The sequence below is a fragment of the Cardiocondyla obscurior genome, linkage group LG20 (assembly GCF_019399895.1).
Source record: "Cardiocondyla obscurior isolate alpha-2009 linkage group LG20, Cobs3.1, whole genome shotgun sequence".
NCBI lineage: Eukaryota > Metazoa > Arthropoda > Insecta > Hymenoptera > Formicidae > Cardiocondyla > Cardiocondyla obscurior.
The window spans coordinates 1,545,964-1,567,987 of record NC_091883.1 but is presented as its reverse complement, the minus strand read 5'-3'; the positions used below and the strand labels follow the sequence as shown (position 1 = coordinate 1,567,987).

The 22,024-nt window shown below is 42.8% G+C and overlaps 1 protein-coding gene across 17 annotated transcripts in view; it reads left to right on the top strand.

Moving 5' to 3' along the window:
* LOC139110336 (protein muscleblind) overlaps positions 1-22,024 on the top strand; it is a 350,852-nt gene that overhangs the window by 291,050 nt on the left and 37,778 nt on the right. For 6 of the 17 annotated variants that reach the window (XR_011546981.1, XM_070670031.1, XM_070670021.1 and 3 more), the window contains 4 exons: positions 1,477-1,653; positions 2,847-2,927; positions 5,296-5,481; positions 14,927-15,145. Coding sequence is in view for 16 of the 17 variants with exons in the window: in XM_070670031.1 (XP_070526132.1) it covers positions 1,477-1,653; positions 2,847-2,927; positions 5,296-5,481; positions 14,927-15,145 (663 nt within the window). In the remaining variant the exon portion in view is untranslated. Of the gene's footprint in view, positions 1-1,476; positions 1,654-2,846; positions 2,928-5,295; positions 5,888-14,926; positions 15,146-17,116; positions 17,181-22,024 lie in introns of those variants that run through there. The other 11 variants (XM_070670027.1, XM_070670026.1, XM_070670024.1 and 8 more) reach the window with 6 other exon arrangements.

Here is a 22,024-nt window from a genome sequence, read left to right as displayed (position 1 = left end):
TCATCCGCCACGAAGTTGAGACTGTTATAAGAGAAATTATACGCCGAATATGGTTGTGCACGCCGAATATCGTTGACTGTCGCCGTGCAGCCTGTGCAGGAACAAGCGCTCAGGATCTTGTCTAGTGCAATTAGTCGGGCTTAAACCGCCCGCACGTCAACGAGAAGTCGGGTCTCCGACTGCGCGACGACGCGGAGAATATCGGCGGTGACAAAGATGGCAGGGTGGGCGGAAGCGGTTTCCTCTCAATGGGTCAAAACTTTCCCGTGGCTCAGGTACCTACACATTATTCCTCGAAACTCTTGAATGTGCTTAATTAGGCGATATTTGAGCGCCTCGTCCTGTCGCTCCCCGACTGTTGCAGCTCCTCTGTCTCCGGCGGAGTTTATGGTCGCAAGCCGCTATTACCGAAAGCCACTGGATTTCCGTAAGAAAGCACAGGCGGTTGACGGTGGCCACCAGCTCGGTCCCCACATAGACGTCTTACCTGAACTAATATTGTTAAGGTCTAATTAGTACCGCCGCGACACCCAGGCGGCAACTCCTCCCTTCGTCTCCCCCGTGGGCTTCCGCTCCTCCGAGTCTCCTTTCCTCGGCACTCTCGACGACGCTCCTTCCACTTTCCTGCCTCCGTATTCCAGCCTGGCGCCCGCAACTTACCTCATAAACCGCGTTACAGTTCGTCCCCAACACTCGAATTATGAGAACGAGAAGCCGGGTAGAAAGAAAGAAGGGACGAAGTAAACGAGAATCCGATGTGAAAAATGAACGAGCGGAATAGCTTTAAATTAGCTTTTTAATTAATTTTTTTGAAATATCTGTATATTGAGAATCGTTTGTACGCAATGTTACTTCTGTCGCGACGAAATTGTAGACGAAAACCTGTGACTGCGTGACTTCGTTTATGATAATGTTGTTTTTATATGCGCGTTTATAAGAGCGTTATAATCATGATTCATCACGTTGCAGAATTAATACCTGCGTTATTGTAACACATAATCGTTGATACAAATATCAGGTGTCTCGTCGATCATTATGTCCGCGAGAACACCGAATACCGGATTATATTTTGCAACCACTTGTTCAATTTCATTATTAATATATTTACGGCGTCCAGCTTTCAATATTAATTGCCGAGGCAGCAGCGGAATAATTTCATATCCGAGGAAAGCAAACCGGGAAGAAATTCAGTGAATAATATGATATTACAATTGCTAGATGATTTGATTTATTAATTTAATATCGGCTGGCAGTAATAACTATGCGCTTTAATTCCCTCGCTTGCCGAAAATTAATTTTTATTTGACGTCAAGCGTTATAATAATGTCATTAAAAATTCGCGAATCAAATGTGTTGTCATTTATCAGTAATTCTTTTTATTTTTCTAGATATAAATAATATACATAAAAAGATATACATAAAAAAATGTTATAAAGTGATAGCGTGTTCTAAATGCGTTTTCCATTTATGTTTCAGGGCCGATGTAATCGGGAGAAGCCACCTTGCAAGTATTTCCATCCCCCGCAGCATCTGAAGGACCAACTCTTGATAAACGGGCGCAATCACTTGGCGCTGAAAAACGCGCTGATGCAGCAGATTCAACAGGGCCTCACGCCGGGTCAGCCTCTCGTGCCCGGACAGGTACCCGCAGTGGTATGTCCAACAAATTAACGCGATCGTTGCATCATTTTCTCTGCTGTCCACACATCCACACACTTTCTTTTATCACGACCGTAATATCTGGGTTATTATCTGTGTCCGAGGTTTATCACTAGATTTTTTTATATTTTTCTTCCACCCCCCTACTTTTTTTTTGTTAGGCAACGCTACGTAGATTATCGACGGCGTAGAGTTCAAGCTTCCTTTCCGTATATTTCTGTCACGTTAAAGATTTTGACGCTAATTGTTATTAACGCAGTAGCTGTGTGACGCAACTTCGTCTATTACATTGAATTGAAAATCCGCAAGCTTCACCCGGTAAGGCTCGAATCACAAGCGTACTTCGCCGTCCATATATTTACCTGCGTTTACTTCTTGCGGATACTGCACCGCGAAGCAGAGGTTTTTTACGAATTCAAGTTCAGCACGTCGCATGTTTTTGGTCAGTGTCATCCTCACTTCCTAAAATGAAACCCGACTTATCCACAAATTTCGATGGACAGTCAATTTATTTTTTAAATAGTTAATTCTTGATGTCGTTACTTTACATTTCGGCTCCCGTTGAAATTATGATGACACTCGTAGCTTTTATTTTTATTATTTCTTAAGCCAGTAAATTTTAATTAAATTTTAATTACGAATATCTATATGTTTTTCACATTCGCAAGTTTTTAAAGTTAAATCGACCCTTTCAAAAGCCGCGAAATGCAGACAAAGTCCTCGGTATGGACACCCATCGCGAATATCTCTCGTATCGCTCGCGCTTATCATTCAACGGGGGAGGCTCGTTAATTACGGGAAAAGTATAATATCAAACTACCGAGTAACGTTTTTGTGCGCGGGAAAGTTTCGCCGACCCGTCGAAAATTTCACGCGTAAGCGCACCAATTTTGACGAACTTTTCGAGGGGCTGAGGAAATTTCCCCGCGTCTTTTCTGAACCCCCCTCGCGCGCGCAATTGTTACTATTTTATTTTTAATTAAAAAAAAAAGTAATGAGTTTTCTCGTTGTTAACGTTTGCTCTCCTCTTTTTTTTTTTTTTTTTCCATTCATATATTCATGTTCTTTGCTACGTGACATCAAACCCTATACTGTGACTGCCTGTCTGTCCCTTATGTTTGCCGCTGTGGCTCACGTGGTTGTGGTTGATTGTTGGTGTGTTCTCCAATTACGTCATTGGTGAACAGGAGGCGACGGCACCTCCGGCACCACACCATCACCTTCAACAGCAAATCCAGCAGCAACTTCTCGCTACTCACGCCTTTATGGTAACTCCTGGTTTTGGTTGGCTTCCACTAATTTTTTTTAGTTACTTTTACCGCCACGCTGGCTAAAGGTGGACGTAAGGGTGCTCGTCACTCGCGCGTGAATCCGGTAATTGGTAGAGTGTGCTTACTTTCAATTTGCAGTATTTTCATGCGAAATAAATCACTCCCGCGAGCAATTTCCGTCCACCGGTAGTCATTTGAGCGATGCGCCTGTAATTAGTAAGCGTCCGTATGAAAGCTTAAATTTTTATTTCACGAGCGCGCCGCATAAGTCGCGGACTTATTTGCATGCTTTACGAAATGTTTTTGTTTGTTTATTCAGGAAAAAAAAAAAAAATTTGTTTGTATACGTTTTCGTAAAATTCTCCCGTAGAAGAGACGAGCATGAAGTGTATTGCGGCTAAATAAAATTTGCGCGCTCTTTGGCTCTGAAAACGACGAACGTTTTCTCTCTTTCTCACTCTATTTTTTTTTTCTTTTGGAAATATTTTACATTTTATATTTTCTATTTAACGTTTAAACGTTTGATATTTGAATATAATGATTGTTGGAGTTTTTGAGCGCAATAAGAACGTAATATATAAGAGTCAAAGAGGCGAAGGGAAAGGATGCGAGGCGTGGTAATCTCAGAATTGGAATATATTGGAATTATTGATATTGTAATATTTTAATTTAACGTCAAATATTATTAATTTTACGATACTTTAAATCGATTAGGGATAAAACATTAATTTCCTGCATTCCGAAAAAAAAAAATGTAGATTCTACAAATGTTGCTCAGTTAATATTTTCCAACGATTACCCGGCCACGTTTCCGTGAAGCTTTTTTCACAACGACGAAAGCTCCCAGGATACCAGAGGCTTTTGAGAAGAAGGAACGAGTATTCTGCTCGTTCGGATGCGCTTGAAATTACCTGCCTTCGCTTCTGGGAGCCAACTCTCGCTGCAAAACCAAACGCTTCGTGTGGGAACGTACGCTTGTCGTTAAAAGTAAAGGAGAGGGCGCGAAAAAAGGAGAAAATGGACGATTAAGGCTTTGCGAGATCCGTAAACGAGACGCTCTTTCTTTGCAAATTTTTGTCTACGTCGCGTTTATTTTTTTTTTTTTCTGTTTAAGTTTATTACTCCAAATTAATTTTTTTCATGTATTATTAATCGTGAAACTTTTTAAAACGATATTTTGCCGAAAAATCATTTTCATGAATTTACTTATCGAGCTTTGACGTTAAGAAGGATTATCTCGGGATATGAATTACGAAGTAGCTAAAATTTAATTTTATAGATATAATAAGGTAATAATTTTCCATTAAATTTACACGAAATTTATATGCGTTTTATTTCAAGTAAATTTTAATCTAACACTTTTGAAATAATATTAAGAAATTATTAATTTTTTATTACGTATATATATTTCACTTTTGAGATAAAATTAATTTTATTTCTTAAAATTTCGGCGATAATTAATTTTAACTATTTGAGATCAAATATGTTAAAGTCAAATCTGGTAGTTTGAAAATTAGCTCGACGTGCATTTAATTACTCGTGCTATATTTGAATTAATATTTTGTCTATATTACTTATTCTAAATTTGTAGAATTTCGTGAGCAAACGTCGAGATGCTCGAAATCAGCGCGTATCAATTCCCAGTGATATACTAATATACATATAATTTTCCTTCATTATACGTTGTTATTACACGAGATATTGACGATGTTGCTTATTTGATATTGAACCGAGCACGACGGCAGCTCGTAAACCGAGCGATGTGATATTGCCCATCTTAAGGTTGATAAACACCGGAGAGCGTTGCTCGCAAAGCTTTAATGCGCCTCGCAGCAGAATTTACGCTGGCATTCAGAAATGGTAGATCGCATATACGGAGTATTTGGTAATTGGTGGTGTAAACAGGACAACACTGATCTCTCGCTGGAAAATGTTAATTTAAAACAAAACCTAACGAGAAAATTTTTCCCGAAATCATTACACATTTTTCGAATCGCTCGCAGTTAAAATTTGTTGCACAGTCAATCGTAATTATTACCGAGCTCACGGCATACTTATTAATATGCAATGTACATTGTGAAAGCGAAGCAAATTGGTTGCAAATAAATTTATAACGCGGCTGCATTAACGAGAGATCCGCTCTCGACAAAATCAATTCGCTTTGTAAGGTGAGACCCAGTGTTTTCCGTCTTTATCCACCGTGAACGGCGATACTTCGCGCACAAGCGGTCGTGTGAAACGCGACGGTGTCTCGTGGATCGCGGCGAACGCGTGCGGACTCGGAAAAAAAAGCGCGTGGAAGCGAAGGCGGGGCCAGGTGTGTTCTAATCCGTGTTACCTGGATACCTTCCGGGTGTTTTCGCAGGCGACGAATCCGTACCTGACCGGTATGCCGCAGGTTGGCAATACGTACAGCCCGTACTTCGCGCCCAGCCCGATAATGCCGGCGATAATGGGTCCGGCGGACCCGACGGGCGTCGGGAGTCCGCTCGGCGTGGTGCCGCAGACGGTGGCGATGCCGCAGAAGATGCCGCGTACCGACCGCCTCGAGGTATGTCTACCACCAAACTACATTCAACAACAACAACAACAGCAACAACAACAACAGCATGGGGCCCAACACGGCGCCGCCGGGGCCGCTAGGTGCCCGATGGCCGCGCCAAGTACCGTGTACCAAGTGCCGGCCGGTCCCCCCAATCAGGTGTCGCCCGTATCCACGATGCAATCTGTCAATCACCCGCCATCCCCCACGACCATCACCACGACGTCCCTGTGCACCCCCTTGCACAACCCCCATGCCCACCACCATCCCATTCACAACCTCATTTACGTTCACGCGTATTACTAGAGAGGCTCACGGGCCGCGGTGGACCTTTTAGAATTCGACTCGGCGCCGAGTGTAGGTGACAGGCCCGAACACTCGGCGAGGATAGATCCGACACGTCGTTTCTTTTCGTCCTTCCATTCTTCTTACCCTTTCACCTCCAGCCCCTCCCCTCCCCTCTCCCCCACGCCCTTCTCTTTCGGTTTCTCGGTTTTTTCTTTCTCGCGCGAGCTATGTCAGGGTTAGGGGGGGGAGGAGGAGGAGGAGAAGGAAGGCGGATTAATCAGGCGCGGCGTAACGAAACGCCCGTGGTGATTAGAGCGTAACGATGACAACGGATGAAATTGCAGCGGGCACCGGGAATATTCCTGATTTTCTGGGGCAGGTTACGTAGACGCGCCTTGCTAATTACAGTAATTTACGCCCGCGTGGATCCATAAGGCGATCTGATTACGCGTGCCGGACGGCTTATGTTTGTCGCGGCGATCGATAGCGCCGATAGATCCCTGGGCTGGAAATCGGACGAAATTCACGTCGAGAGCACTCGGCAAGCGCGAGGGCTGCAACGGGAAGAGCTTTGAGAGCATCTAGTTAGAATTACAAAGCGCTATATATTTCTATATGCTCATTCAATTAATGTCACGTGTTCGATCGCAAAGATATGTGCATGTGATATTTCTATGTCTTTATATATACGCGTATGCATATATGTACGTGGATCTATAAAGACATATGGATATATGTATCTCAACGGTAGAAACGATAGATTTCGAGATTAGCGACAGTAGTCGACGATTAGCGAACGCGTTTCACGTCGAAATTGCGGTTCACGATTCAGATGCGGTAGTGACGGCGATCAAGTCTCACGTAGTCGATATTTCGGCGAGTAATTTGCAATAGATAACTGTAGAAATCGCGCGACGCAATTTTCGAGGGAAGGAATAAGCCCGAGAGCGGCGGGAGAAGCGGGTCAAGTTGTGAGAAAGCGATAAAGATTTCCTGCATATATTTTGTAGCGCGAGACAGTTGACGGGGATGATATTGTGCGGTAATATATCGGTATTCTAATAAGGCGTAGCGGCAAGGGAGATAATTTAAGTCACCGCACATTATACATACATATAGATTCTTACAAATCATAACCGACACGTCTAAAAAGTATGAATATTGTGGATTTTTAAAGCCACACGACGGGGCGATAACGGCAACGGCGAAACGCGACGAGTAATTACGATTAATTTGTGTAGACCGGAATACACGGGTTGATTGATAGAAGTAGACGGATTTGCAAATGTGCGATTAACAACGCTAGGTATTTAAGTTTCGAATATCTACAGGAGTTTTTTTTTTTTTTTTTTTTAAGCTCGCGTCGATTTGTGACACGCGACACCTCATGTTGATAAATCTTGACACTTCTATTAAACACGTCCGTTTCTCGGGTTAATTATTTCTCCCTAGGTGTACACGTTACAAAGATATTTAGGAATAAACGTAGCTCGGCGTAGAGTAATCTTAGTACTTATACTTCTGTAAGCACTTAGGAAAGTACACGGAGTCGGTCTGCGAGATTGGACCGCGATCTTCGCGGGGATACGAGCCGCCGAATGCGCGATATCGGTCCTTCGGTGCGAGGAACGCTTTCGGAAAACAATAGCAAGATCGCCCTGCGAAACTTCGCGCGCACCTGGAGTTTTGTAATACGCGGATTCGCAGATTTCCCCGGAGCCGTCTCTTTTTCTCCCGCCTGGCAGCACTCGCAAAATTAACAAGTTTCCGGTGTTCACGGGGCAGTTCTCTCGCGTGGGGGCTCCTTTCGAAGCGAAAGAACGAACGGGATCGAGACGGCGGCGATTTGATGATCTCGATTAGTGTAACCGAATAGCAACGAATTAAAAAAAAAACCCAAAAAAAAACAAAAAAATATACAGAAAACTTATAAAGTAATTTTGAACATTTACGTAAACTATATTATTGCAAAATTGTGCTACGTGTACGGAGAAGAATATTTGAACGATTTTCTAGACGATTTGTGAACGTGAAAAAGTCGCGGATATTAAAAACGGCTGAATTCTAAATTTGGTATATGTTTTGCGGAGAGAAAAAAAAAGAAAGCAAAGATCGTTTCTCGATTACGTTTCTTCACAATTTGCGTCAATAAAAGTAGCAATTTCACAAAGTAAATACATCGAATTGATATATCAGATTTTACTTATAGTGAAAGATTGTAACGTGGATAATCGCGTGCTTATTAAAAAGAAAAAAAAAAAGAAAAAAAAAAGATAAGTAATTATCTAGACGGAAAAAAAAACGGGAAAGAACTCGTCGCGACTATTGCTATGTTAATCGAACAAAAAAAAAAAAAAATAAAACAACGAACGGGAAAACTTGCGGGTCTCTCGCGAGCCATTAGCACTTGAGTGCGAGACACGACTTTTTTGCAGAGCGCCTCGTGGTGCGCGGATATTTAAATATGTATGTACGTATGCAGAATCATATACGCGATGCCCAACCCGCGCTGGTCCATCCATGCATACGCGCATAGTGATACACGTGTACATAGTAGGTAGGTTAACAAATTAATTAATTAATTAATTGATTGATTGTATTTTGTATCGCGCCGGCGGAGAGCCGAGCAAAAATATAGCTCGCCGTATTGAACTCACCGCGGCGGATTCAATCGCGTCTCCTTTTGTATTGCGTTTAAAGGGAACGTTCTGCAGAACGGTGCAATATAGGGGCTCGTTGTTTTTTTTTTTAATTTATTTATTTATTTTTCTCTTTTTGTTTTTTTTTACGTACGATAAGCGATCGATTGCAAGATCGTGCATTTCTGCGCTCGCATTATGAATTTCCAGCCTGGGCGAGACGCAAAGCATTACTTTCGGCGCGAACCTAGGAATGCGAATCTCGAGATTCTCTCTTCTCGTCGATTTTATAATTACACGAATCGTGGTCCCCATCACACCATTCCGCTGCCCTTCCTTTCTCATCTTTGATCTTTCATCCACCATAGTGAGAACGATAGCACCCTACCCCCTCTTCTCTATCTCCTAGTCCGAGAGAATATATGATCGATTTCACAATTGCATTTACGATTAAGTAAAGGAGACGTTTACGGAAAAGAGTAAGAGTATACACACAATGTATAATTAATTAAATATTGCAGATAGAAGAGATCGGAGATATATGGTCAATTTATTAACTAATTACGATTGGTCTTACGGTAACACTTATTATAATATTTGGTAACATACAATAACGATGGTAATTAGTAATCATAACAATACCTATTTGTGATGTACTACGATGACTTGCGCTGAGTTCGGGTCACGTGAAATTTATTGATGATGAATTCAAATAAAAGGAAATACAATTGAAACTGGAAACGATGCACAGACTGTTTATTCTTACAAGTTCACTTGATGACCATAAAAAAAAAAAAAAAAGAAGTTTGTGTGCTTTGTATGTCTTTTTATCTTAGTCTTCTCGTAAAAAAAGATTTTTTTTTTTCTTATTTATTATACGTTATTTTCCGTTGCCTTTGCTCTTTTTTGGTTGATACGAATTTGCGCGAAGTATGCTCAGAACTGTGTATCACTTTCTTTTCCCTTTTCTGTTTGACAAGTACGAACTTTCTTTTGTAGTGCACTCCGCTTGCAAATAAAATATAGTCTTCTTGCGTATTAGGGAAAGCCGGACACACTTCGGTCGGTACTGTGCTAATAATCGGCTGTCAGTCACGTAATCTCTGCGTATCAAACTTGCCTCTCGCGAGAACTCTGTCCACCGCTAAATCCCGAGTCTATGTCGACGACGACGTCGAAGCTTGCCCAACTTCTCTCTGAGACCCGTCCCGTCTGGACACTTCGTCCTTCCGCCTTCCTGACCCCACCCCCCTGCACCTGCGAGGAACGAAAAAAAAAAAGGGACGAGATCGCAAGATCTGCGTCCTCCCCGGACGATATGTTATTTATTAATGCTCTTTGAATTAATTGCTTGCTGCCTGTTTATATATAATGTTATTAATATCGACTTAAACACGTTTGGATTTTCGCTGTTTAGTACATTAATGTCTCCTCACCTTGATTGGCCAAAGTTAACGAACAATAGCAATTTTTTTATGTTTTTTTTTTGCGTTTGTTAATTTCTTGTCTTCGAGATTTTCACGTCACTTCTATAATCTTTTTTTTTTTTTAATTTTTTTTTTTACATCTACTTTGTATATTTAAAAGGTTGTCGCGCTTTTACGTCGCGAGCAGTTTTTGACCAATCAGGGAAGCGTAGAAAGCAATACGGTAACATGAATCACGACACGTAGTAGCGAATGATTAGTGAATGACGAGTAGATAAATATCCGTACATTTTTCAATTACCTTCATTCGATGTTGACGGAAATTCTTGCTACGTGCGCTCTCACCGGCAACCCGTCGAACGGACAAGCAGCCGACGTGTTCTGCGCATACATATCGTTTTCTTTCTCACAGGCCGGCACTTAACTAGTGGTCCCTCCCCCTCTGGTTCCTTTCTCACCGGCAATTAGCGATTCCCGTCCTCCCCCCATTTTTTTCTCCCGCGTCCCAATGATTTAGTTTCTGTTGTTGGTAGTAACACACGCATTTACATTTATTTTCGTTGGCTGGCCGAGGCCGGCCGTCACGCCGATAGCCCGTCAGCTCCAGTTTTGCAGGAGACGAGAAACGTCTCCGACGATTGTTAACCTCGTTCGCCGACTCTGATTTCGTACGACCGTACGAATCGCGTATCCGAACTGTGGCATTCGGCGTGCACGACCGGCTCGCGGCGTAATTGCACAAAGCTAATGCGCCTCTTTACAGCTTCATACAGCTCTCACGTTGTGTATCTCGGCCGTATATATAATTTTTTGCGACTGTATGTGTATATACATATTTTATATATACATCTCTCTGTACAAGTATGGACTTTACAAGTTGTTGCTGGCGGTATTACCATCCACGTATATATACATGCATACATACATGTGTCTCTCGTATTTCTTTTTTTTTTTATTTCAGCGCCGGAATATCTTATGATTTGCCTTCGTTCTCTTTCGCAAAGCGCGTTCACTTATTTACTAATTTTATTAATTGTCGGCAGAGCGATTTTATGTGTTTACTCTTACAGCTAGGAGGAGGTGCTTTACATTATGCGATTGCATGCGAATTTTTTGATATTTATTGGCGCATTATTTGCATATATATATATTTTTATATATATATGTATATATTTGTGTATTTACATATGACATATATTTGTACACTACAGACCATACGTACACGGACACCCGCATATACTTTTCACACACGTCGAGGCACAGCACGTTCCTCACGGATTTAAGTTCCCTTTTCTTTCCGCGGTAACTTGTTTTTTTTTTTTTTTTTTTTTTTTTTACATTTTTCTGCAACCACTGCAATGCTGCGTGTAAGCTTGCGCAATATAGTAAGTTTCTTTTCGCGTATTTTATGGCTGCTGGCGATATCGCGTCGAACTTCTTCGCGAGGAACGACGTCGCCGTCGCTATTTATTTTGCTGATGCTGCTTTTCGCGCCGCTTCTCGTTTTAGAAAGAGACTCCCGATGAAAAGGAAAAAGAGAAAAAAAAAAATTTCTAAAGCACAGATTTGCGAGCGGCGATGGAACGTGGGAAACAACGCGGATTACACGTGTCGCGCGGCGAATAACGCATTGCAGGTGCGGGCTAATCTGTCAATTGCGACAAGTTAAATAATTCGGGACGCTTCGTTTGAAAAGAACATTTCGTAGCGAGTCGATGGCCGACCGATCAAACGTTTTCGTACAATTTCAAACAATATCGTACCCGGTCGAGCAGCGAACGAACGAAGGGAAGGGATATATATATCCGTGGGAACTTTCCCGGGAAAGGATCCAGGACGAGATTGATTCTCTCGCGGCGCGCGTGCCGTTCGTGCGGGGTTGTTAATTAGGTACTTGAAAGGACCCATTCGTCACACCTGTCTCTTCGGCCGTGGTATCACGCTGTCTGTCTCGCGACGAGCCGCGATGCGACGCACACGTATATATGCTCATACACACACCACGTATACGCACCTACATACGTTCTCTTTCCGTAGCTGCCTCCGTAAGCCGCTATGTTTTGTATCTCTTCTGCACGGCTCATGTGTCTTCTGCATATGTACGCGAGTGTGCGTACGCGTGTGTGTGTGTTTGTTCGTTTATGTGGGCGCGTGTCTCTCTTTCTCTCTCGTTAACCGTTCGCTGTATACGTGTGCGTTTCCTAACGAGCTTTTCAGCTTGCCGAAAGCGCGCACTTTAACCCGTGGTTCACACTCGAGCGCCCGAATGCGCGCCCTCGAATTAACACGCCTTAACAAAGTCGAGCAAACACGGGCGAGCGGCACTCCGCGCGCGGAAGTGACGCTCGCGGGATGCGCTATCAGGCTTATTACGCAATTGAGCGTGAACGCGCGAGTGATCCCGCGTACGAGCGTGATCGAGCGGAAGCGAACTCGCGGAAAAGAGCGCGGGAGCTTAATCGGGAAATTAACGAGGAGCGTTCCCCGCTTGCTAATGAATGGCGCTTCAACGTGTAGATCTCGAGATAATGTGCATGGTACTCTAGATTGCTCCGATTCTCGTACTTTGAGAGAAGTAGACGCTTATTCCAACTCTCCAACGATCTCTAATGATCGGTTCGTATTAAAAAAAAATTTTTTGTTTTTTTTCTGTCGACTGCTGCTTTTTGATAATAATTTGCAGCTAAATTTGCAAGGAGGTTCTTCCGGTAAACATCGTCGAAGGTGTCACTCGGCATTCTACTTCTCTCGACGGGAGGTCGGAAATGCATCGGGAATGGTACACGAATGCATGTGCGGTGTTTCCTTTAACACGTGCGTGTATTAACCCGATTGATAATACACCGGTGGATGCTCGTGGAGGCATTTATTACTCCCTGTCCTCCCCGATCGCCAACCACATCTCTACCTCCCCCCGTGTCCTTCGACCTTATTGGGCGGGGCGAGGGTGCACCGAGTAACGGCGTGCTCTACGCCTCTTTGACAGATTTGAACACGGTATTTCAGCTCCATTAGTAGAGAGTAGAGTGATCTAATTTCTCCCTTTTCTGGGCGTTGGTAAGCACCGATCCCTCACTCGCGCTAAAATTATCTCCGGTAATACGAGTCGGCGGTCCCCTTCGTCCACTCTCGGCGAAAAGTACTACCCGCATTCGCGTTCACGGACGATTTTTCCCGCGTGTGTACGTATATTTATTCGCGAACAAATCGTCCTGCAGCCGCGCTAAAAAATTGAGGCCAATTCGAGCGAGTTGGCGAGTGCTTCGAACGGCGTACCAACGGCCAGAAAGAAAAAGAAAAAAAAAAAAAAAAAAAAAAAAGGAAAGAAGAAAAAGCTTACCGATAGGAGGAAAAAGTCAGGTTGGCTCTTTTTAACGCCTCCCCCGAAACAGACCCGAAGCCCACAAACGGAACGCTCTTTCGCATCACTCGGCCCAGTCGCTAGCTACACGTTACTCTAACTCTCATTTCTTTCAAACACTCTTTCTCTTCTCGCTCTGTCTTTTTCTGTCTCACTCATCATCCGCCCCCCGATCATTTGTATCTCTTCCCTCTGTGCGTACATTGCCTCACTATATACAACATTTCGTCATGTATAAAAAGAACGACGTAGTCTCGCCTGTATATCGCCAGGTTCGACACGAGCTCTGTGGCTGCTAAACACACTAAAAGCCTAGCCAGTAGTCTTTATGCGGCCAGGTGTCAACCGTGGATACACGTTATCGCGATTCCGAAATTTCCGCTCTGCACAATTAGTTTCATTTATTATTTTTATTTTAGTATTAATTCTTTTTATTAACTTCAACGTGCATTGCAAAAGTCATACGATCATAGTATTTTCTCACGAATTATTTATTTCATAAATCAATCTATAAAATTTCTTTTTAATTTAATATTAACAATGTACATAATAATTGTTCCGTCGTAGTATTTTTTAAAATTTTATGTGAATTTTCCTTCAACGTAAATTGCTGAATTAATCGTTAACCAAGCCCGTGTGATAAAAGTGAAAGAAAGAATAAGAACGCGTGGCAACGTGAAAGATCTCGTTTGTTTAATAAATTAATGCTCCGCACAGTAAAAGTTAATCCGTGATGAGAGGATTAAAAATTTTTTTTTCTCTGCAAAAAAAAAAAATAAAGTCCGCGACTTTTAAGGGCCGCGTCGTAAAATTACGACGCGGTGGCGCTTTGAAGTTGTTTACTGTACCGGCTGGTCATTAATTGACTTTCTGCGTGCTCGCATGTTCCACAACGTGTATCCACGGCGAATGCTCGTCCTCGCCAAAGTAGAAAAATCCCAAACCTCCGTAACGCGCCAGCGATCCTCAGTGTATCTGCTGTTCACAAAAATCTCTACCTTCCCCGTTCTATATCGGCGACCGTTTCCCGTTCGTGTCAGCCCGGAATTCCTTTCATACGACTCTCCGCGAAGATCTTTCGTCGATAGAGAAAAGTTCACATCGGTCACGAACACTGGCGACAGCACAGTAATGTATTTTTTGTTGCTTTTGAAAACAGTTATTTTTATTAATATTATTTAACGCACTTACTTTCGACCACGACTTTACTAACTGTCGACACGAGCGTTTGACTTCCGGGTGCAGTTGTTATTTCGAGATCTTTGCTTTTTTTTATGAATAATACGAATAGAATGGAGAAAATTTTAAGTCGAAATTTTTTAATACAGTCGCATTCGATATTACAATTGTCACGATACCACGACGTCATCGTTCTTTCATTATTAAATACTTGAGAGAGCATCCGTTTCACTGTTTTCTCCTCTTTCATGTACATGTCCATCAGCTCACCTGTCTAATTCTAATTGTAAGCAACCATCGAACAAGTGACATACGATCGGAGGAGAAGTAGCGATCGTTTTAACAATGATCTAACCTATTATCCTCAGCTACCCTTTCAACAACTGTACGACCCTCTCTATCTGTCTCTCTCTCTCTTTCTGTCTTTCTCTCTCTTTCTATTCTCTTTGACTTTTGTGCCCCCGACCCTGCCAAGCCAGCCAGCCCTTAGCCTAGAGCCCCAAACCCCTTTTGCCCACATAGATAGAGTGCCATGCCATGCGTGTTCGCTCTTGCTGTAGGTATGTCGCGAGTTTCAACGCGGGGCGTGCAAACGCGGCGAGACGGAGTGCCGGTTTGCGCACCCCCTCGAGACGGTGCAGGCGAACGAGGACGGCTCTGTGACGGTCTGCATGGACGCTGTCAAGGGCCGATGCAATCGGGACCCCTGCCGCTATTTCCACCCCCCTCTGCACCTTCAAGCCCACATTAAGGCCGCACAATCTCGGGCTAGCATTGCGGTAATGCATTCTCTCTCTCTCTCTCTCTCTCTCTCTCTCTCTCTCTATCTCTTTCTCTCTTTCTTTATTTCTTTCTCTCTCTCTCTCTTTTTCTTTTTTTCTCTCTCTCTCTCTCTCTCTTTCTTTCTCTCTTTCTTTCTCTCTCTTTTTTTTCTACCTCTTTCTTTTCCTATTCTTTACTCTACTTACATTTCTCACTCTCTTTCTTGATACATTAACTCTCATTATTTCTTCCACGTTGTTCCCAATTATTTTTCACCTCCCCTACTTTTTGTTTGAGCTTTTATTTTCTATTCTCTCCAAATATATCTCTTAATATGACAACTGGTTCGAGCACCTTGTCCATTTCCCTCCTCATATGATAACGAGCTCCGTTTTACTTTTTCAGATCCTCCCCGAAGTTTTTAGACGACGCCAATTATTTCTCCCTCACTTTTCTCTTCGTCACACGTCCAAATTGTCCGCTCTACTTTAATTTCTCCAGCCAAGGTGTCGGTGGTTTGCGACAGAACTCTGTTACAAAGCACGGAGTATCTGACAAAAGTAAAATATCAATTTAACATAACTCGAAAAAAAGATTTTGGCTTCTGGCGTCAAAACACCGACACCGTATTCTGTGTCAACGATTGTCCCATTAAACAAAATATCACTATGAATATAAATGGTTTTGTAAAACCCGCTGTTTCCGTGACAGAATTTACTTGAAAATCTTGACAGAGAAACATTATTTAAACTCGCGCATTACACGTTGACGTAAAAGGGGAAAAAAAATGAAAATATAACACCCACGGGAAAGCCGTTTTTCGCAAATTTTTTTTTGTCTGACGTAGCACGCGATATCAAATATTATAAAAATTCCTCACGTTAATGGGTCAACCGAGAATACTAATAATCTTTTTTTTTTTTTTTTATTCCTTCCCTTTCTACTCGCTTCTTTTTCTGCCTTTCTGCCTCTTTCCAGCCTCGATCTTGCAGATCGTTCCATGTGGCGTGTGCTTCATGCAAGTGTGTCGTCTCTCTCTCTCTCTCTCTTTTTTTTTCACTTTTTTTTTTAATTATCTCTCCGCTGAAAATTAGTCGATGTCGAAAAGGGTAAAGTAGCGCCCGATGCTCTATCCTTTTCACTGTTGGGCTGCGATAATAAAGTACAGTGGTGTTGATGTCGCTTGTCGTGAAAAGAAAATGACGGAGGACACGTATCACACGGACGGTTTTGTTGCCGCGGTGCATTTCTATTATTAAGAAGAGATCTTTATCAAGTCTTTATTGCGAAGTGCGGGTGCTCTATGACCCAGAATGGCGTAACGGATTACGTTCTGTCATCTCTTTCGAAAGAGAATTAATTATAGCTTTGTGCGGACTGATACGATGATATAAATGTAACGTTGCACGTTGATTAAACACGCTGCCTCTAGTGTCCCTATATTGTTATTAATTATCGCGAGAAGGGGTGAATTAATTTAAATGCACTGACACAAATATGCTTCGTGCCGCGTAATTCTTGTTATCTAATTATTTTTTTTTTATCGGTTAAATTTTACAAGATATTAAATTGTTATATCGCGTAAAATATTGCAACAAACATTCCGCACATTTAAAAAAATCATAAAGAGGAAGAAAGTGCATTACGCTTCCGTCTAACGAGCTTTAAAAGAAATTGCTTTATTTTCTTTTTTTTTTTATATTCTTAAACAAGTTCTCGATATCGCTTCGGCTTTATTTCACGTCGGTAATCGTCTTTTATTTATTAATTAATTTTTTAATTATATCCCACATATCGCCAGAGCGTCATTACGATTGTATCACGATCCCACTGTACTTTTGTCTATCAAGAAACACGCCTGAACGGAAGAAAAATTCAAAAGTTTCGGGAAATCGAACAGATGGAGGGAAAATATCGATACGCTTCTCGCGATACTTTCGGAAAAGTCTTTTGTGCAGGCCGAGGATGTCGCCTGCCGAGAACAAAAGACTCGAAGTGCACGCATGTTCTCCTCGACCGCACACTTTTCCCTTCTTCCCTTCTTCCCCCCGTGCAACTCTTCCTTTTTCAACTCTTGTTTTCTTCCTATCCCGTGCCTTTCTTTCATCCCGAAAAACCCTTTTTCTCTCGCTCTGTCTCCGGTTCTCTTTCTTTTTCTCTTTCATGTTTATCATTACCTACCTCTTTTCAGTTTCCCAGTTTTGTGTCAAAAGAAGCTTTTCGTTGCTGCGCCGCTTTTCGCCAATCTACGTCGAGTGTGTACGCCGTCGGAATTCTCCCTTGATAGCGATAGTCCCTTCACGTGCTTCACACGCAATCGAGCGCGTATCGAGTTCTGTAAAACGTCGATCCGTCACGGATATTTGTACACGCGACGTCGTCGCGTGGGACGGATTAAAAAAAACGATAATATTGGCCAATTGCTGCGCAGTGTTAGAATCGCGAGTGGCGGTTGTGCCGCGAGTGCGGTGACTTTCCGGTTCGTTCCGCAGCGTCGTATTTGAGAGTTATGATATTTAATTAAGAATTGACTTTTTGGAGAGTACAGGTTAAAAGTACGAACTGAAATGTGATCGTCGTCGCCTGCATAACCGCCACAGACAAGTTTTTTATTTCGATCTCCTCACCACCGAGATTTCTCTCCGATCACTTCCCAATCTTTCTCGGCCCCTTTTCTTTATTTGATTTTCTCCCAGGGATCGTATAAGTCTCGTCCCATGTTTGTCGCTTTTGTGTTCGTCCATATTTTACATTTCCTGTATGATGTTCAGCCGTTTCTGTAGTGTGTAGTGAGTAGTACACGAGGCAAAATTCTTGTTAACATCACCAAAACACCACTGTTCTATTTCTCTCTTTCTAGCAGCCTATCGCAGCTATCCAGGTGCAAAGAACTAGTTGCAATACACCAATCACCTGTTCGGTACTTAGGTCATAATAATTACAGATACTTTTGCAGCTGTGCGCACGTTCCATTTCCTTCCGACGTACTAAAATATCGATTAAAAATTTTGATTTCTTTAAATTAATAATATATTATTATTTCGCTCGATCAAAATCGACGTAACGTTACAATATTAAATACAATTGCTTAACATTTTAATAGATACTTCTACGCAAATCATTATATATTTTTTTAATACAAAATTACGTAATATATAAATACAGCAATATGCAGTGAATTAATGATTATATAATATTTAACTATATGATTAATGATAATTAACGTTCGCCAGTCGATTGATTTAGTCGGAGAAAGAAACGCGGAAGCGGAAATGGAACGTGGTCACGTTCTTGTAAATAAGAGTAGTTGAGAAAAGATATCTTTTACGAATGACACGTACACCACCCTGCTGACAAGCTGTGCTGCACGAAACCCGGCTATCAACCCCCGCTGCTGTTTTTGCTGCCCCACACAAAAACGCTACACTAAGAGCCCCTCCCCCCGAAAAATACGTATATACATAGAAGACAGTGGAAAAAAAAAAAAAAGAAACAGTAGAAGGAAACGAAACAGATACGACGGGTTTGTTGGGAGGTGTGTGGGCCAGGCGAATAAAAGATTGTCTCAGTCCAGCATCCGTTGTCAAATCTGTCTCTCGATTTTCGCGGTCGCGATAACTGCGCTCGAGCACGAAGGAATCGTGTTGACAATCGCGGCGGAATTACGCAAAGAGTCGCTGATAGCGTGCTCGTTCTCTCGCGGTGAGAGCAGCTTCTAAATTAGGAGATCGTCTCTCCGCCGCTGCGTGTCTTTCGGCTGCCTCCGACCTGGAAAAGTCACGTCGATCAAGCATCCCTCTCGCTCTCGTTGGCCACCCTTGTTATTGTTTCACGTGAAGGATGATTAATTACAGTCTTATAAATTGGCGGAGGCTAACGATTCGGCTAACGAGCTCGTTCCGGTTAATGAATGTATGATCGATTGGGCCACGATTTTTTTTATCTCTCTTGTTTTTTTTTTTTTTTCTTCTTCTTTTTTCTTTTTTTTTTGCGAACGCGTTTTGTGCGAGGGCTTTGACCGAACGTCGTGTCGAAGTCACCACGTATTTGTGTAGACAGCGCGGGGAATGGACGCACTCCGTTACCTGCGGACTCGATCATAGTATTTTAGATCCGCGAACTTGTCTCCGGGACGCTGTCGCGCTCATGATTTGAAGGATGGAAAAAAAAAAATTGTCGGGAAAGTACCGGTTAGAGAAAAACGAAAGCAGGAACACGAAAAGAGAGAGAAAGAGCGAGAAAGACTTTCAGCGACGTCGCGCGGAAGACCTGCAGCCACACCCGGACACAATGGAGGAAAAGTCTCACATGGATGATTGCGGCAGACCAGCTTGTTGGCAGGGAAGTCTCATTCTCTAAAAGTGGTTTTCAATTTCCCAAGGGTGCATATCGCGTACCGACGGAATCACCTCCGTCCGAATTTGCCTCGGGGGTTCGCACGCTGGCACGGGAACCACCTAGAAAACAAAAAAACACGACCGCGGGGGGAAAAAAATGTTAGTTTTATCAGTTTTTCCCGCGTTATTTCTTTCCCCGGGTGGCCCGTCGGTGGCTCGGCGTCTCGCGAGAAAATTTATCCGACAAATTTGACTGTTAATTTTTAAATTAGACACGATAAGACTTAAATTTTTACACGCGGCTCTTCGTTGCAAAAATAATTGTCGTAAATAATTAATTTATTAATTTATTAATTATTGTAAATAATTAATTTCTATTTAAAAAAAAAGCAGGATTTTGTAGCCAAAAGTTGACGATAGTCGTTGTTTGAGAATAAAACGCGTTCTAATTAAGAATGATCTCGGCCAAGTTTCAATTTTCCGCTATACGATACGAAATAAATATCTCGAAATTTTTCTCGACGAGAGGAATATTTACCGACTCGCGAGTTTTATAACCAGATCCGTGATTGATCTCGACGTGTGCTGTACTGCTGTCCGACGCCAGCGAGGGCCGAGCCGCGTCGTCGCGACGTGATGCACTCTTCGGAATTGGTACGCCATACCTGAGTGTTTGTCAAGTGTACGACAAGAGGTTCCCTAAGCACGTAAGGGTGCAGATCTGTTCACCGAATACGTCACGCGCGAGCTGCGCGGGTCCGCGCGCTCTCGATCTGTACAATAAAGTCATTGCGCACATGTTAATACACACCGGCATGTACATATGTCAAACTTGCACATCCACACATGCACACATATACACATGGAAACATACTGTGCAAACATACACGAGAAACATTATTACATATTAACACATACACACACACACACATACACCGTTATCCTGTTCCTTAAAGAAGATGCCGACGACTACAGCGAGCTCTCGCACAGGAAGACTCGAACAAGAGAACCGTTCGCCTGGACGTCGCCGGGAACGGTGCGAATTAGCTGCCAGACTAAATCAATGTCTCTTTCGTAAATGTTTTCAGGTTCTCGTAAAGATAGAAAGACGAGAGGTGCACGCGGGTCCTAAGAGACGACCCTGCCCCCTTTCTCTCCCCCCCTCGCGGTCTCTTGCACGCATTTTCCCTGTGACTTTCTACTTCCGTGCTGTACAGATAAACTTCGCCTCCCCTTTTTCTCTCTTCGCCGGCCTCTCCGTATCGCACGCGCGGGAGAGGAACGCCGAGCAAGAAGAGCGCGAACCGGCGGCCGGGATGCTGGGCGAAAGAGGGAAAGCGGGGGAGGCCGGAGTTTCATTTTACATATGTGTGCGCGATTGTGCGTATATATGTACGTGTATATGTCTAGTACATGGATCTTCCAACACGCAAGTATAGATCGCGAGAGACGGGGACGCAAAACTAATCAACTTCCGAGCGGGTGCCTCGATTATTGCAGGTGCCGCAAGCAGTCAGAAACGCCAGCCGAAGGCCCGATGTCGACGGACGATGAAGTGGGACCGGAGTCTTCTTTCCGTGCCACGCGTCCCCCTTGTATCTACGTGCCCTCTTCCTCCCCTTTAACTCCCCCGTCACGCTCTGCGTTCGATTCTAATTCTCCAACCATTGTTAAAATCTTTGCGCTTTTTTTTTTCTTTTTAGTCACTGATAGATGTGCTCCGTAAATGTGTCACGTCACACTTCTCCGTCTGTTTCTCTTCCTAATCGATCAAATAACGAATTAGTGCTAATTAGCCCGCAGATTGACGCTGACGCCAGCTACGTCTATTGGTCTTATCTCTCTAACGTGCTATGATTATTATTATTATTGATTATTGATTATTATTATCATTATCTTTATCAGTATTATTACATTATTATTGCCATTATTATTAATCGGTGATGTTCATACTCGTGTTTGTCTCGTAGGAATTTTTCGTTCTAAGAGCTGTCGCGTCGCTGCATTGAATTTCGAATGGGCGACGCGATAGCAGGCCGATAAACGCGGCGTTGGAGACGAAAAAGAACGTGTCAAGTCGCTCGGGCCACACGTGTGCCAGACGAGCTCTTGATAATTGAAAATTCGTAGCATTGCTCAACGTAAAAAAAAAAAAAAAAAGAAATGAAAAGAAAAATGTTAAAAAGAATTCTTTTGCATTTCAATAACTAGTCGGGTCTTTGTTATCGTTATCAGCCGCGTTTATCGGACAAAGAAGCTTGCGATCGTGCGCCGAACTGAAATCGTTCCCACTCGCGAGTTAAAGATCTCGTTTACGCGTAAAAACGTTACTGTAGAAAGATAGATAAAACTAAAATGAAAAAAGTAAGAAAAAGAAATAATTATAATTCATACGCGATGTTATTTATTTCACGCATTGGCGAAACGTCGTTTTGCGTGCGATCGCACGAGCTTATCCAAAAATGTGATAAAGCCCCGTGCGTGTATGCGTGTGGCGCGCGTGTGCACACACGAGGATCGGGAGAGACCAGCCTAATAAACCGCGATAACAGCGATCCG